This window comes from Alexandromys fortis, unplaced genomic scaffold, assembly GCF_014885135.2.
Source record: "Alexandromys fortis isolate MF-2015 unplaced genomic scaffold, M_Fortis_MF-2015_v1.1 scaffold_31, whole genome shotgun sequence".
NCBI lineage: Eukaryota > Metazoa > Chordata > Mammalia > Rodentia > Cricetidae > Alexandromys > Alexandromys fortis.
Genome location: NW_026067974.1, coordinates 9913396 through 9929818, shown reverse-complemented (window position 1 = coordinate 9929818; position 16423 = coordinate 9913396). Strand labels below are relative to the sequence as shown.

Here is a 16423-nt window from a genome sequence, read left to right as displayed (position 1 = left end):
CCCTCCACCATCGCCAGCTGGCAGGATGTGGGCTGTCACCCATATCCTGCTTCACACAGCACCTGCGGGCTTCCCCACCCTGCCAGGTCCAGTCTCTGAGGTGATGGCTCTAGAGGACTTGATTGTCTGGGTCCTCCACCTAAGTGCTTCTGTCCAGAGTGCTCAAGTGTGCAGAATGACAGCAGACCCTTGATGTTCCAGCAGATCACAAGGACAGGATCGGGGCAGGCCAATGCCAGCGTCCCTTGGGGAATTTGTAGTAGAGTTGCTGAGAACCTTGCGCTCCCCTCTCCCCCACCTTTCTGATTGTTCACTGCTGTGTTTAGCTATGGAACCAGCAGTTATTAAAGACCTCCAACATGGCGGGTACAGATCAAAATGGCAACCACAGATAGCACCCTGAGTTTCTTGCTGTGGGGAACATTTAGTTCTAGGAGTACCATTTACTTAGCTGGGGAGGTCAGAGAAGGTTTGAAATCTGGGAACAGGTTAGCTTAGCTTAGACAGAGAAGTGGGAGGAAATTCTCAATGCAGAGGAAGAGGGGACAAGCATGACATGCTAGTGGCACCTGATTAACAAAGTGTGGTGTCAGCTGGTGGCCAGAGGGGGCCTGGCAGGAGCAAGTCGCAGTAGGCTTTATGTTCTGCTAAGGTGTCTGAGTTTTGTTCTGAAGCTAATGCAAAAATTGAAGGAGTGTAAGTGGCTATGGCAAGACAGAGGTGCGGTGTGCATCCCATAGCCTTCCCTGCAGACAGTACTGCAGGTTGAAAGGAAGGTTTAACCCAGGCCACAGTGGGAGGCACTGATGGCTAGAGGGAACTTACAGGTGAGAAAATTGGGAGTCACCAAGTGTGACTTCACCAGCCCCCACAGATATTGAATTTTGTGGTGCCTGTGACCCCCAAGTTCAACTAATTCTTCTGTTCCAGGAAGCCCAGGCTTTAGAGAGAGTTGGGGCCAGGGGGTTGAGGAGGAGGAAGCAGGTGTCAACATGCTCTGATGTCCTCTGGGTACCTTTTGCCTACAGTTACATTTGCTCAGAACTTAGAGGTGGCCATTTCTAGCGGCATAGATAATAGAAATGGAGAGAAAGCGTGGTTTCTAGGTAACCACGGTTCTGTATGGTTGCTCAGTCAGCAAGCTGGTGGTTGTCACCACGTGAGGATTGTAACAGCCATGATGTCTGTCAGCGTTGCTACCACCATCACTCCCAGGACTCAGAAGCAGAGGCAGGGGGGCCCTTCCTAACCGGCCCTTTCCTTCGCTGCTTCTCTGACTAGCTGCTTCCATCTCTGGTGGATGCTGCCCCAGTAAGCTGCAGTGGGAAAGCCGTGGATCCCATTTTGCCCTAACGTTCACTATTCTGAAACTGGGCTGAGCTGAGGCCGCTTTGACCTAGGATGGGACTATGGTTCCAGTCTAATATCCTAAGTCTTGTTTTAGCTCCTGTAGCGGATTTCTTGGTGAAGTCTCCCTAGGCTCCCTTCTAAATAAAGCCTCAGAGAGGCGGGTCTGTAAATGCTGTGGAGGCCAGAAGAGGATGCTGGATCCTTTGACCTACATGGATGCTAGGAACCAAATTCTGTTCCTCTAGAAGAGCAGCAAGCCGTGCTCGACCCCAAACGGAGTCATCTCTGCTGCCCCCAAGGGAGCTCTTCTTACCTGTTTACTTAATGTGCTTGCAGAAGGTCACTTTCAATTCTGCAATTGGGTGACAAAGCAGGAAGCCTTTCTCCCCCAGGACCACAACATCGCTGATTCTCCAGATACCCTCTGTGCCCCAGTCAAGTCTCACAGACTCAACACCAGCTCCCTCCCTAGGGCTGAAATGGAATCAACCCAGATGGACTGTGTGCTCTGTGGTGGTCGGTTGGGTATCATTTTAACTCTGGCCACCAAGTAGAGAGGGATGAAGTTTGTTATATGTGCCTGGGTGAGCCTCTGGAGGTTACTGCCCGGCTTCCAGGGCTTGCATCTGTTTTGCTTTGCTCACTACAAATGTCCCAGCTTTCCTTATGTCTCTTACACTGGTGCCCATTTTACTTTTTTTTTTTTTTTTCCAAGACAGGGCTTTTTTTATGTAACAGCCCCGGGCTGTCCTGGAGCTTGCTCTGTAGGCGAGGCTGATCTCAAACTCCCAGAGATTTACCTACTTCTACCTCCTGAGTGCTGGGATTAAAGGTGTGAGCCATCACCGTCAGCCCGTGTTACTTTTTAATACTCTAGCTGGCATTCCCCAGGCTATAGTTTATCTCATTCTAATGCAACCCAGTGACTTCTCTTCCTTAATCATATGCCAGGCATTGGACGAGGTCAGGAGGGGGTCATACGCCAGTGAACAGGATTCAAGCTCCACAGGACTCACAGACAATGAAAGGAAACAGGCTTCCAATCTACAGACCCCAAAGAGGGAGAGGTCTATGTAGCAGCAGAACCAAGCCAGAGGCAGAAAGTGGTGGCGATGGAGCAATGCAGCTGAAGGCTTTCAGATGTTTCCCTTCCAGAGCATTCGAGGTAGAAGAGACCGCAAAGCACGGGCACGTTTGGGAAGATCTGGAAAAGATCTGGGCCTATCTGAGTGAGAACCAGCAGATGCAGAACATGGTGGGGGCAGCAGCAAAGACAGGCAGGGGCTGCTTGTGGAAGCCCTTGAGAGCCACAGCGGGCAGCAGAGGGTCATTGAAAGCTTATGGAATGGCAGTCAGTGACCATGTGTGTCCTTAAGACAGGTTGGCAGGGCATGAGGAGGGGGAGGGCCCGAGCACAGCAGAGACAGAAAGACCAGCTGAAGGGTGGCTGCCTTAGTAAAGAGCTGGAGGAGGGGCTGGAGGAGGCCCCTTCCAGGGTGTGTTGATGGGAGAGCTGACTGGAGCCACTCTCCTGGAGTCTGCCTTGATTTACAGTCTGGGAGAAGACTATCAAAAATCTCCAGTTTTCTCAGGGCCAGAGAAAACCGTGGAGTCCAGGAATCTGAGTTTCTCAGCATGAGGTCAACTTACCTTTTCCACTTCTCTTTGGATTTTCTGGGTTTTCCCCAAGTTGTGAGGTTCACAAACAACATATCCCCTCCCCTCCTCCTGGACCTGCTGTTTCCCTTGTGACCCATGTCACCCTCTGTTGGGTCTGCCCACTGCCCACTGCTGGAGCCTGTGGGTCAGCCACTTAAAAGGTCGAGGCAGGAGGATTGCTGGAATCCAGAAGTCTGAAGTCAGCCTAGGTGACAGATCACATATTGATGGTCTTTGAGAAAACAAACCGAAAAAGATCAACAAGTAAAAAGACGTTTTCTCCTGGGCTGAGAGGTTGGTTGGTGTTTTTTGAGACACTCTCACTAGGAGCCCATGCTGGGCTTTGACTCCAGATCCTCCCAGCTCAGCCTTCCCCGTGCTGGGATTACAATTTATGCTATGACCCCTGACTCCTCCCCTCCATAGGGCCACTGGGCGGGATGATCTTGTCTTCAGACTTCCAACCTTGGTAAACTGCCAGAGAAGTTTGTTTGTCAATGGATTGCAGAAACAACTGATTTTTCCAGAAATTGACCAGGGGTACCCACAAGAATAAGAGACTCCTGTTCTTTCCTAGGGGACCCCACTTTGCCTGGGCCCAGGAAACTCCCTACTAATGAACCAGCTGGAGCCCTGACGAAAGCTAGAATGTGATCCGTGAAGCTGCTGGACATTATTATGAATTTATGTTTTTTTTTTTGTTTTGTTTTCTGTGCAACCCTGGCTGTCCTAGAACTTGCTCTGTAGACCAGGCTGGCCTCTAAACTCACAGAGATCCACCTGCTTCTACCTCCTGAGTGCTGGGATTAAAGGCGTGCGCCCCCACACCTAGTCACCTAGTCACTAAAATTTTTACTTATATTTTTAATTATATGCATGTGTGTGTGTGTTTGCGCGCGTGCGCACATGTGGGTATGTGCAGGTGTCAGTAGAGGCCAGAAGCGCCAAACCCCCTGGCCCTGGAGTCAACAGAGAGTTGTGATCTGTCTGATGTGGATGCTGGGAACGGAATTTGGGTCCTCTGGAAGAGCAGCAATGCCTTAACTACCGAGTCATCTCTTCAGCCATTATTGTGATTTTAGGCATGTCCAACCTGTGATCTGTAGGCTGGCTGCATGCAATTTATGTAGCCAAGAATAGCTATGAATGTCACCTAACACAAAATGGGGAAACTTAATAACATGCAATTAGGAGCTGGAGAGATGCTTCAGCAATTAAAAGCACTCCTCGCTGCTCTTCCAGAGAACCTGAGTTGGGTTCTGAGTATCCAAGTTGGGATCTGAGTACCTTTTCTGGCTTCCGAAGGTACATATACACAGGTACTCACACATGTGGCACACATGCACACGCACACTCGCGCACACACACACACACACACACGTAAATGAAAAAATAAATCTTAAGGAGCCGGGCTTGGTGTCACCTGTCTTTAAACCGAGCACTCTGGAAGCAAAGTCTCTGAGTTCGAGACTGGACTCAGCCTGGTCTGCAAAGCACAAAGCAAGTTCCAGGATAGCCAGGGCTACACAGAGGAACCCTGTCTCGAAAAAAACAAGACAAAAATCTTTTTAAAATTACGAGGGTTTTTTGTTGCTTGTTTTGTAACTCAGTTGCAGGGCTCTCTAGAGTGGAACTTTGTAGATGACAAAGCTGTGTCGCAATGCCAGAAAGTTGCACGGCTCTCGGAGGGTTTCACCCTGGCGGTGGCTGTAGGGGAAAGAACAGGCGTGTGCTTTGCACGTTGCTAACTCTTCTACTCGCCGTTCTGGAGCAGACGCTCCAAACTCCTCAGTTTTCTCAGAGTGAAGAGGACGCTGGGATTTTCCTTGCACTTTCAAGGTCCTGGTCAGGTTCCTGGTCTTCACGATGACGTCCCTTAGTTCCTTAGCACCGGTGAGTTGCTGGCGTCCCGAGGGATTCCCAGATATGGGGGGGAGGGGGATGACGCTTGGGGTTTCCCCCAGCTGATAGGAGCAGCAAGTCCAGCCCTCCCCCAGGCGGGGCTTTGAACGCTTGAGGCTACATCCAGCCGGGGAGGCCACTGAGTCCCCCACATCCCTAGACCACTAGTTCCCGGAGTGCCATGGGACAGCTGATAGCCAAACTGATGCGAATCTTTGGGAGCCAGGGTAAGGGGCGCGCATCGGACAGCCCAGTGACCTCTTTGAGTCCGCTGTCTTCTGGGGCTCTTGGGATTTGGGGGTCGTCGGGGAAGACAGACTAGAACTTTGGGCTCTAGAGTTCATTGTGTGCAATTCCCATATGCTCCATGGCCTCCTCTCTGCTCTCCCCCCCCTCGCTCCCTTTCTGTCCCTGCCCTTCAGTGTGCTCAGTGCACGGGGGTGGGAGAGCTTCCTGCCCCTACCCCACCACCCGGCTGTGCTGAGCACAACCTGGATAAGTCAGTTTCCTCCGATAGTGACTTAGAGGCCCCCGTGCTTCGGACCCTCAGACAATCGCTTTCTAGAAATGTGGAGAGGGAGATGGAATGGGGTCAGCTCACTTTTCCACATTCCTGGAGAGGTTCTGGGGTCCGCTCCGATGGCAAGTGAAGTGGTACAGTCCTAGTCTGCGGGGGGATGGGGGGCGGGGAACCGAACGACGGATCGACACGACACAGAAAACTGAGATACTGTCAAAGTGGTTAGGTTCGGAGATTGCCAGGAGAGGGTGGAGCCGGGAGAGGAGAGGACACCCAGGCAGGTGAGGACCAGAAGCCTCCTGGGGACACCCAAGCCCATTGTTGTCGGGGTTAGCTCTGACCTTGCCCTTCTCCTGGATGCCTCCAGAGCACAAAGTCATCATCGTGGGACTGGACAATGCAGGAAAGACCACCATTCTCTACCAGTTGTAAGTAACGGCAGGGTGAACAGAGCGGGCTGGGCCTCACGCCAGACTGATAGTCATTTGGACCAATCACCAGAGCCCTTCCCTGGGTTCCTGGGCAGCGGCAGACGAGAATGATGGGAGGACGCTGGTGTGACCTTTCGGACTTAGTGGCTGTAGGCCTGGATTTGAATTCTGCAAACTGTGGGCGACCCCCCAGTTCCACCACCTCCCGCAATCAGTCTTGATCTCACGCACCTCAGTCCTGGCAGGTTTGGAACGCCAAGAGGTCTCTCTCCTCGCTGCTCTTGGCGCCCCCTGGCGGCAGGGCCCTTTTCACGCTTGCACCTCGCACTTAATCACTCAATTGTTAACTGCGTCCCCATCTTCAAATCCCTGGGCTGACCGTGAGCTCTCCCCAAGCTCTGCAGCTCCGGGTCTATTGGACAAACTGCGCAACCAGCCACCCGCGCTTTCTCTCCTGATTTTTGCTTTTCTGACAAAGATACACACACATTAATATTTAGAAAAAGAAAGGTCTGACGGTGTTGGTCAAAGGTGCTTAGGGGAGTGCTTGCCTAGAATTCTGGAGACTCTAGATTCCTGACACCATTAGATTAGAAAAGAAAAATGCAAACAATACGAAGTCCTCACTCCCAATCTTCCTCCTTATATCTTCTTGGTAAGCTTTCAGAAAACACGTGTAAACTGGACATAGTGCTCCTTGCCTACAATCACGGCCCTCTGGAGGTTAAGACAGGAGCATCTCATATTTGAGGTCATAGAGATACGACCATTAAAAAAGAAAAGAAAAAAAAAAGAAAGAAAAACAACCCCCGGGGGAAAAACAAAATGAAAGCAAACAATTTTTTTTTTTTTTTGTCTTTAAAACAGTAAAGGGTCTGATGGTCCTCACTCGGATCTACGTGGTTCTTCACAACTCCCACAATTCCAGTGTGGTCCACAGACCAGAAGCCTCTAAGATTGTTGTCTGGGGTCGCAGGCCAGGCCACACTTGGACCAACTCACACCTTTCTTTTCCGACACGAGTCACGGGACGTCCACCAGCGACAGTTTGGTCGCCCGGGGCTGAGTTGTTCTGAACTGAACTCAGCCGCTCTGGGAGTAGAGGTACGATGCCTAGAGCTGGGCCGAGACCTCAGAACCTTCTTTTGCCTCTCTAGCCTGACCAATGAGGTGGTTCACACGTGTTCCACCATTGGTAGCAACGTGGAAGAAATTGTTCTTCGGAAGACCCGCTTCCTCATGTGGGACTTAGGGGGCCAGGAGGCTCTGCGCTCCTCCTGGGACACTTACTACTCCAGTACGGAGGAAACCAGGTCTGGGAGGTCCAAGAGGTGGCTGCATTAATCCCCTTGCTAGTCACTAACTATACTCTCTGTGCCCAGCTTCTACCACCTGGGATGTGACTGAGTAACCGCTACTCAAGCTGGGCTGAAAGGGAACAATAAACAATGTGTGAGATACTTAACTGCGTAGCGTTCGTGAAGATTTCTGAATCCTAAAGAGCAAAACCATTAAAAAAATAAAAATTTAAATATATAAATAAAAATATAAAGGAGAGAAGGGCGTTGGCAGCAGGTACCTTTGATCCCAGCTCTCAGGAGGCAGGGCAGGCAAATCTCTGTGAGGTCAAGGCCAGCCCAGTCTACAGAGTGAGTTCCAGGATGGGCTCCAAAGCTACACAGAGAAATTGTGTCTTGAAAAGTCAATATATATGAGAAAGATTTTCAAATCCTAAAATGAGTGTGGTGGTCCATGCCTAGAATCCCAACACTTAGGGGATGGAGACAGGTTCCAGACTGCCTTGGGTTGCAAACCAAGATCTTGTCTCCAAAGAATAAAATATAAGGTGATTAAAATGGGTCCAGCCTGGTGCAAGCGGAAGGCTGCACAGTTCCTTTCCTGTGGGACTGGGACTTGGGTAGGTAGGGCAGAGGCCTAACCGTCCATAGGAAGCATCTTCACCAAAGAGAAAGCTTGTAGCTCACGTATCGCTCCTGCTGGACAGTTTGTCATCCTTGTGATCGACAGTACAGACCGGAATCGGCTGCTGACCACCCGGGAGGAACTGTATAAGATGCTGGCCCATTGGGGAGCTGGAGAGATGGCTCAGAGGTTAAGAGCATTGCCTGCTCTTCCAAAGGTCCTGAGTTCAATTCCCAGCAACCACATGGTGGCTCACAACCATCTGTAATGAGGTCTGGTGCCCTCTTCTGGCCTGCAGGCATACACACAGACAGAATATTGTATACATAATAAATAATAAAAAAAAAAAGACGCTGGCCCATGAGGTAATCCCCCCCCCAAATGGGAAGCCACCGGTGAGACTAGCTGTGTGCTCTCAGGCTGGTCGGTGCCCCCAGAAGCCAGAGTTGCCAGCTCAAAGACAGCTTGCCACCACTCCCTGTGAGACCCTGAGTAGGTTGCTTCGTTTCTAATAAGTTGTCTTGCTTCTACCAATAAGGAGGACTGTTACATGGGGATGGCGGCTCTTACATGTTACATGGGGATGGCGGCTCTTACATGTTACATGCGGATGGCGGCTCTTACATGCAATCTGGAATGCTATGAGGTTGAAGCCAGCCTGGGCTCTACATAGAGTTCCAGGCCAACCCGGGCTACAGAGTAAGAGTCTGTTTGTTTTGAAAGCCACAAACAAGCAACAACAATAACAAAACAATGTCTGAGGTTCTCGTAACCACCCTGAAAGCAGTCGTAAAACATTCCAGGAGCTGATGGGGTTGCTAATGTTGGGGTGGGCCATGGGCCTCTCTTGCTATGACAGTTGGACAGGGATCCCAGAGGACTCTTGAGACTGTGGGAGGGAGGCCTGGCTGGCTGACCTGGGCGGGGCTCTTCTGCCCACAGGCGCTTCAAGATGCCTCAGTCCTGATCTTTGCCAACAAGCAGGATGTGAAAGACTCCATGAGCCCAGCAGAGACCTCCCAGTTCCTCACGCTCAGTGCCATCAAGGAGCACCCGTGGTATATCCAGAGCTGCTGTGCCCTCACTGGAGAAGGGTCAGTTCCCCACCTTTCCCTGGCCTGGCCCAGCCAATGGGCAGCAGGTTACAGGAACCCCTCTCCTGTCTCCTTCCAGTCAGGATGTGGCCCACAGTTGACTCCAGGCCCAGTAAGCTGGACACAGGCCCATAACTAAGGCCCTGGGAGCCTGCAGAGTCCCTGTGCTCCAAGGGCTTGCTCTAATGGTAAGCACTAAGACTCCCCTCAAACAACAGGGATGGTAGGGACTGAGGAACTCTTCAGAGAAGTGGATACTGTGGCAGAAGGGCCAGGGTAACTGATTTTGTCTAGGTGGTGGGGACAGCTGAAATCCTAGTGAAGAGGGAGAAGCTGTGGAAAGACTTCGGGGGACGGCCTTCAAGGCGGAAGTCACCGACTCTCTGACTGTTTCTTTTCTTTTCTTTTTTTTGTTTTTTTGTTTTTGTTTTTTTCGAGACAGGGTTTCTCTGTGGCTTTGGAGCCTGTCCTGGAACTTGCTCTGTAGACCAGGCTGGTCTTGAACTCACAGAGATCCGCCTGCCTCTGCCTCCCGAGTGCTGGGATTAAAGGTGTGCACCACCATCGCCCGGCTTCTCTGACTGTTTCTTACTAGTCAAAGGAGGGGGTCACACTTCCCTCTCCCCCAGTTCTGCAGGGACTGACTGGCATGATTTCTTCATTAAGCTTTTCTGATGCCTTTGTGCGAAGTACTGTTCTGGGAATTAGAAAAAATTAAAACAAAACAGTGGTGAATGAACCAGACAAAACTTCCTGCCTTGGGGCTGGAGCCGTAGCTGCACTCGCCTGAAGCCCTGAACTGTATCACAGACTTGTAATACTTGTGGAGGCCAGAGGGTCAGAAGTTCAAGGTCATCCTCACTATCCAGTGAGGGCAAGGCTAGACTGGGCTAAGTACCAAGTCCCCCCACAAAAATCAAAACAGAAAGCAAGTGAGACACAAGAAGGTGGAGAGCAGAAAGAAAGATTGGGACTAGGTGGGCACACGCCCTTGATCAAACACCTCAGAGTGTGAAGGGCTGAACTTCTCCAAAAGGGCCGTCCACGAGGCCTGGAGATTTCCTTTTATCTCCCCTGTCTAGATACTTTTTTGAAAAAAAGAAAACTTTAAATAAGTGAACCCAAGGAACCACAGATTTTTGGCAGATTTCGCACCTCATTAGGGACTCCCATCTTCTCCCACCTAAATTCTAATTCACAATACTCCTTGGGCCCCCACGTGCCCTTCCCTGAGCCCCCACATGCCGTTCCCTGAGCCCCCACGTGCCGTTCCCTGAGCCCCCACGTGCCGTTCCCTGGGCCCCACGTGCCGTTCCCTGGAACCTCACGTGCCATTCCCTGGGCCCCCATGTGCCGTTCCCTGGGCCCCCACGTGCCGTTCCCTGGGCCCCCACGTGCTGTTCCCTGAGCCCCACGTGCCGTTCCCTGGAACCTCACGTGCCGTTCCCTGAGCCCCCACGTGCCCTTCCCTGGGCCTCCATGTGCCCTTCCCTGAGCCCCCACGTGCCGTTCCCTGGGCCCCACATACTCTTTCCTGGGCCAGGCTAAGCTGGGTGATGACAGACATGGCCAAGTTTCCACTTCTGCTCTGGGGTGTTTTTCTTCCCAAGCCTTTGAGGTCACACTGCTACTGCCCCTAGTGACAAAACAGGACACAGAAGTCTGGCCCAGAGACGCTGCTCAGGGGCTCAGGAAGGTGAGTCTCCCAGCTGCCTCAGAGGAACTTCCGGGGTTACCTAGACCTCTGACTCCTTATTTTTGGGAATTCATTAATGTCCATCCTGTCTGCTAGACTGTGAACCTCGTAGGACTTCTTCTCCCCAGGAGCCCCAGCCCCCCAGCACAGCGGTGCTGCTGTGCTCTGGAATTCAGCCCACTTCCCTTCTACCATTAAGTGATTGGATATAACCTTGGCTACCCTCATCTTCTGGGAAAAGCTGATGGTCCTTCGTGCCATCCCTTTCTCCCTGCAGGCTGCCAGCTGGGCTTCAGTGGATGCAATCTCAGACCACGACCAACTGAAGTTGCCGCCTGAGGCCTACCAGAAGCCGCACGGTTAGCACCGGTGGGACACCCCATCATTTGCTGGTGGAAGCGGGGTGTCTGGCTATGGACAGAGAGACTGCCACTGGCCCCTCATTTGCTACTGAGGAGCTGGATCAAGGACTTCAAGATGGTGCGGGCAGAGCCATAGATGAAATGTCTCCCACTCCAACACTGAAGGTGTGAGGAGACACGGGGAACCTGCTGGGTGTGTTGGGGGACCTTCTCCCAGCCTTCACCTTCTGTCTGCCCGGAAAGCAAGAGATTTTTGACATTGGGCCATATTCTTTGGACAAAGGAGATCCCGATAAAGGAGCCAACAGGACTGGGCCAAAACTTGCCCGGTGTGGTGAGCTGGATCGGTGGAGGATGGGAAGACAGAACCTTCCAGAAAGAGGCAACCCTTCACACTGCAGGAATCGGTGCCCTCCCACCCCCTCCCCTTTCTGCTCCCTCTTGGGTGCTAACTCTGACTCCAGCTTTTGGGGTCCAAGTCACCACGTGGAGTCTCTCAGTGTTCTTCCAGTGTGAGTCCTTACTCCTCTCAAATGTCAAGGTTTTCTCCAGGACCTACTTATTTGTCTTTGTGTCGTGATTTTTTTTTAAAACATTGCATTAAAATTTTAAAAGTGAAGGTATTTAGTAAGTGTCGTTGAAAACGTCTCTCCTCTTATTTACGTCCGTTCCTAAAACTGGATTTTGTTTTTTGCCTAAAGGTTTTGATGGGATTCACCTTGGAAACGGGGCTGGGGAGCCGGCTGCTTCAACGCTCTTTTTGGTTAGAGAACTTGGCTATGGTTGGCCGGGTTGAAGGGCATTGGTACCCGCTAACCAGGACTTGGGGGAGGGGGACTCTTGGCCCTAGAGTTAGTGGTGATGAGAGGCTTGATAATGGTCCACTAAGAAGGGGACCCCAGAGGGAGGAAAAGGCCCCACTGTCCTTTAGAGGTGATGCTAAAGATGGATTGGAGGCCCTTGCTGCCGTTCAGGGATCTAAACAGGATAGCATGTCCCTTTTGCAATCAGGCAGTGGACCTCTAGGTATCTTCAATTTTGTAGTTTCCCTGAGATGTTGTTATGAAAGAAAAACTTGTGAATTCTAGGCCTTTCGGTCATACTTTATGTTTTCATTAGGTTATTTTTGACATAACAAATATTCTAAAAACACAGCAGGGAACCTAAAAATCTTTTCCATAGAAATTCATTCGGATAAGCCTTCTCTAGCACATCGGGGGTATAGCTCAGTGGTAGAGCATTTGACTGCAGATCAAGAGGTCCCCGGTTCAAATCCGGGTGCCCCCTCGCAGCGCTTAGCTGTGCAGCTTCTTTTGCTAAGCTGACCTAACTTGAAACTTTAGAGAGGGGTACTCCCCGAGTACCCCGCATTTTGCTGACGCGGTGGGCCGGCCTCTACCCCGAGGCAGCCGCTCGTGAACCGCGAGGAGTGGGTGAGTGTACTCAGGTGCCGGTGACCTCGACGGCTGTCCCTCCGTCAGGGAGAGCGCGGAGTGTCCAGGGTCGGGCTGAGGTTGGAGGCAGAAGGTCGGGAGAAGTCGCGTGAATGTGTAGGAGGGAGAGGAGAGGGCACGCGGAGAATAGTGGCGGAGCTGCAGAGTGGGACCCCGCCCAGAGGCGCGCCCCGGCCGCCAGGGATCGTCTGTATCTTTCTGGCTACTTTTGCTCGGACCGGCAGGAGGACTCTCAGAGCGCCGGGAAACACTTTTTGTTTTCAAGCAAGCAGTCGGCACGTTAGTTCCTTATAATTCCTGAGAACTTCGAACCCGATTCTGCCCTTACTTTTAGAGATGCTTTATTGCGCCTGCGCCAGAATCACATTTAGTGGTTACTGGCGCACACTGACCGGCAGAGGGGGTATAGCTCAGTGGTAGAGCATTTGACTGCAGATCAAGAGGTCCCCGGTTCAAATCCGGGTGCCCCCTGCTGTATGTTTTTTTTTTTTTACACATCCAACATTTATTTAGATGGCTTCCTTACTTACGTTCCACGTGTTTTTATGGTAACGTTTCGTTCGCCAACTTCCAGACAGTCGGGAAGCAATGACGGCGGTAGCGCCTCTCAGGATGTGATCACTAGCAACACTTTAGGTCCATGCTAGAAATGAAGATTCCTGTGAAGTAGCCTGGGGTGGGGCTAGAAATGTGTGTTCTGAGGAGAGCTCCAGGCGCACGCCCAAGTTCTAGAGGCTTGCGTTTAGAAACTTGTAAACAACACTTCTTCTAATACTTCCAAGTTGCTGCTATTGCCTGACCCCTAATAAAAGACCTTATAAAATTGCAGCGCGGGCACCAAGCCTGGCGGTGCACGAAGACACCAGACCCAGGTTGGAGTTCCGTCATGGGACTTTCTAGAGGCTCTCCATGGCGCCTGCGCCGGCGGAAAGAAGTCGGGAGAGCTGCAAAACGCTAACTCGCTGGCTCCTCCCAAGTCCACTGGGTGGCGATAGGAGGCTGCAGCTGGAAAAGACAGCCAATTCGGTTCTCCCCGTCCCCCGCCCCAGGCTGTCAAGGGAGAATTCATGTTAGGATTTGGGGATTCTTCAGGTTAGGATTTAGGGATTCTGTGGTCCGCTTGGTGGGACTCACACCAGTAATCCTCTCAGTAACCAGAAACAGGAAGCTTGGTCCTGAGTTCGAGGTCAATCTGGTCTAAAATGTGATTCCCTGTCTGGAAAAAAACAGTAACAACCAAAAACTTCTGCTGCAGCGCTTGCCTTGGGCTCTAGTATTCCACAAAGGGTTGAGGTCGGAGAGAGGCAGCCTCTGGACTCTTGGAACAGAGAGAGTGGAACTGTATCCTGAAAGAGGAGAATTTAGTTTTCATTTCCTTCCTCGGGTCCTTCCTTCGGTCTCCGTGTCAGGCTACCCACCTACTCAAGACCACAGGCTACTTCTCCTGTCCCCTCGCCCCAGCACCCTCCTTCTCGGGATGTGCCCCATGAAGCAGCCTCTGCACCCTTTTCTTCCGCGCTCTTTAGATCTCCAGCAGGGAGGAAGCCAGGGTCCCTCAGTCTTCTCCACTCTCTAGGCCCCAGTTCTTCGTCTTCACACAAAGTAGGTCACAGGCATCTTTGCGCCTTGACCTGGTTCTGTGCCGTCTATCAAATCTCCTAAATTGCGGGTATTTTTATTCTCTCCTGGAAGGAAAAAAAAAAAGGTGCCCTATTCCCAGAGTACGGTTGGTGGCAGTGGGCGCCACTTCCAGGCGCTGGGGTCTAACTTTGATTGGGTCTGACCTCCTTGGGGAGGGGGCATCCGTGCTGCTCCAGAGTGGGAATGTGCCAGATTCCTGCACCTACATGTCCTACCGGGCTGGGGGTCGGAGGAGAGCCCGTGTTGGAGATAGGGTGTGAAGTAGTGAAATGGGGGATGCAAGTCGCGCCTCTGCTGGGGCAGAAACTGGGAGGCTCGGCTGCGGACGAGTCCTGGTGCGTGGGTCGGTGTGAACGCTTAGGCAGAGCACCAGGAAGCCACAGAAGTCTAAGAACCAGCTCAGAAAGTCACATGCCTGGGGATGAGCGGCAGGAGCCAACGGCCCAAGTAGGGGCGCTTCCTGGGGGTCCTCCACTGCGGCCTTTTCCCCGGTCTTCTGGGCCAGTCGCGTTCTGGTGACCAGAGGTGTCTCGGCGCGGTCCCGGGTCCCGCGGGGCGCGGCGCGGAGCTCCGGGAGGCGGGGACCCCGGCGTCGCGCCCCGCCCTCCGGGCCCTCCCGCCCGCGCTCCCCGAGGCCGCAACGCCGCGCTTTGCTCGCGGTGCCAGCTCCGCTCCTGCTCCCCACTCGCCTAGCCCGGGGTCGCTTCCTCTTCAGCCGCCACCGCGGGGACCCTGAGGACGTCCGCGCCCACCATGCGGGCTCAGCTCTGGCTGCTGCAGCTGCTGCTGCTCCGCGGGGTCGCGCGCGCGCTCAGTCCCGCAACACCCGCAGGTAGGGCGCGCGGGCAGGGCAGGTGCAGACTCACCAGCAGGGCGCGGGGTATCGTCCGCGGGAGGCCGGGGGACAGGGAGACAGGGACCCTACTTTCCCTGTGTGCGCACAGAGGGTGTGCTTCTGTCGGAAGGACGTGGAGGAACCCAGCTGGGGGTCCCCTAAAGAGTCTTAGGGACCGCGTTCATTCCAGAGAGGCGGTTGCCTTTCCATGCTCTTTCCTGTTGCCACCCTCAGCTGCTCTAGGCTAGGTCCCAGTTGGGCTTGAAGACAGCGTGGGAGCCGCCGGAGGATGGGGACACCCTAGCCCAGTCTTTCTCTCTGGGCACCAGCGTGGTCGGCTAACTTGCTTCCCCTACCTATTGCGCACGGGTGGAAAGGCAGGGGCCCCAGGAAAAAGCAGCTTGCTGTTCCTGAACCTCCCAGAGTCAAGGGTCTCCTCCTGTATGGTTCTGCTTGGCTCTCAATTGCCCTGTCTGCGTCGGGGGTGGAGATGGGGGCTGGAAGGGGGGAAATGGGGGAGGAGCTTCCATTCCGCACACTCCTCTTTCCCCTAGAACAGTTTCTCAAGCCATTTCTTCCACTTGGAGATGCTTTCGGAGATCTATCTTGAATCCCTCATGTTATCAAGAAAGGCCATTTTTCAATACATAATTTAGGTTCTGCACACAGACTTCCTCTGGGACTGGGAATAGAGAATTGGGTGGCCCTCGTTTGGGGTCAGGGAAGGGGTAGTTCGTTGGGTGTAGCTACTGGCTGTTGTGTCAGCATTGGCCCTAACTGTGTGACTTTAATGATCACAATATGTTATTCAAATGAATCTCTGTTGGGATGAGATGGTATGGCGGGGGTGGGGGGGATGCTGGTGATGACAGTGGGGGCAGAGGGCAGAGAATCACATGTTCAGAGACTGGTGTGGAGCCTACAGAAGGTGGCCAGACACTTGGCTTCTAGTTCTGCTGTCTCACTTACTATGTGACCTTGGGCAAGTTACTTGACTTCTCTGGGCCCGTTTCTTGATTTATAAAATGAGGTTACTGGCAAACTCTTCGGCTTCGGCAGTGACGATGAAAGGTCTTTCCGCTTTTCATGATATTCTTCCCTCTCAAACATGGACAGGCAACCGATGGTTTGCTTTAAAATGGAAAATAGGAAGGCACTGGAAGGATGGATTCCTGAGTTCTTGTCAGCCTTAGCCTGGTGTGTTTTCCGGGCTCAGACATGGCTGGGTTGGTGAGGGGGTTTGGGCCATGGCGAGCTGGTGTATTTTCTGAGCTCAGGACATGGCTGGGTTGTGAGGGGTTTGGGCCACGGCGAGCTGGTGTGTTTTCTGAGCTCAGACATGGCTTGGTTGGTGAGGGGTTTGGGCCATGGCGAGCTGGTGTGTTTTCTGAGCTCAGACGTGGCTGGGTTGGTGAGAGGTTTGGGTCATGGCGAGGGTTGATGAAGGGGAGTTGGCTGCATCAGGGGTCCAGGGCATGTGTCACCTGTGTAAGTACAGACTACTCTGCCTTTTCTGCATTGAGATTCATCTGGGAGACGAGGTGTGGATTATATAT

The 16423-nt window shown here is 52.6% G+C and overlaps 2 protein-coding genes and 2 non-coding genes across 7 annotated transcripts in view; all 4 read left to right on the top strand.

The window, feature by feature from the left end:
* The first annotated feature begins 4753 nt into the window (after positions 1 to 4753).
* On the top strand, positions 4754 to 11478 carry Arl5c (ADP ribosylation factor like GTPase 5C). Of its 4 annotated transcripts, XM_050156929.1 has the most exons (6): positions 5017 to 5138; positions 5799 to 5859; positions 7020 to 7165; positions 7866 to 7948; positions 8725 to 8879; positions 10853 to 11478. In XM_050156929.1, exons 1-6 carry the CDS (start codon positions 5093 to 5095, stop codon positions 10899 to 10901), a joined length of 540 nt encoding a protein of 179 aa, XP_050012886.1. In that variant the 5' UTR covers positions 5017 to 5092; the 3' UTR covers positions 10902 to 11478. The 4 variants fall into 4 exon arrangements, 1 of the variants encoding a protein (XP_050012886.1); XR_007594367.1 differs by lacking the exons at positions 5017 to 5138; positions 5799 to 5859; positions 7020 to 7165; positions 7866 to 7948 and adding exons at positions 8959 to 9067; positions 10520 to 10575 and having other exon boundaries at positions 8752 to 8879; XR_007594366.1 differs by lacking the exons at positions 5017 to 5138; positions 7866 to 7948; positions 8725 to 8879; positions 10853 to 11478 and adding an exon at positions 4754 to 4902 and having other exon boundaries at positions 6730 to 7306.
* A 674-nt stretch (positions 11479 to 12152) lies between these two features.
* Positions 12153 to 12224, top strand: Trnac-gca (transfer RNA cysteine (anticodon GCA)). Its single transcript has one exon. It is a non-coding gene; the product is annotated as a tRNA-Cys (tRNA).
* Positions 12225 to 12790: 566 nt separating this feature from the next.
* Positions 12791 to 12862, top strand: Trnac-gca (transfer RNA cysteine (anticodon GCA)). The gene has a single exon. It is a non-coding gene; the product is annotated as a tRNA-Cys (tRNA).
* A 1027-nt stretch (positions 12863 to 13889) lies between these two features.
* Plxdc1 (plexin domain containing 1) overlaps positions 13890 to 16423 on the top strand; it is a 54513-nt gene continuing 51979 nt past the window's right edge. Inside the window, exon 1 of the mRNA XM_050156977.1 lies at positions 13890 to 14864. Coding sequence (XP_050012934.1) covers positions 14786 to 14864 — 79 coding nt within the window. The 5' untranslated portion in view covers positions 13890 to 14785. The remainder of the gene's footprint in view (positions 14865 to 16423) is intronic.

Excerpts from the sequence above, each read along its gene's own strand:
- Arl5c (XM_050156929.1), top strand. The coding sequence starts at position 5,093 with ATGGGACAGCTGATAGCCAAACTGATGCGAATCTTTGGGAGCCAGG. Across the intron at positions 5,860-7,019 it reads ACCACCATTCTCTACCAGTT|CCTGACCAATGAGGTGGTTC; the intron begins GTAAGTAACGGC and ends TTGCCTCTCTAG. Across the intron at positions 8,880-10,852 it reads TGTGCCCTCACTGGAGAAGG|GCTGCCAGCTGGGCTTCAGT; the intron begins GTCAGTTCCCCA and ends TTCTCCCTGCAG.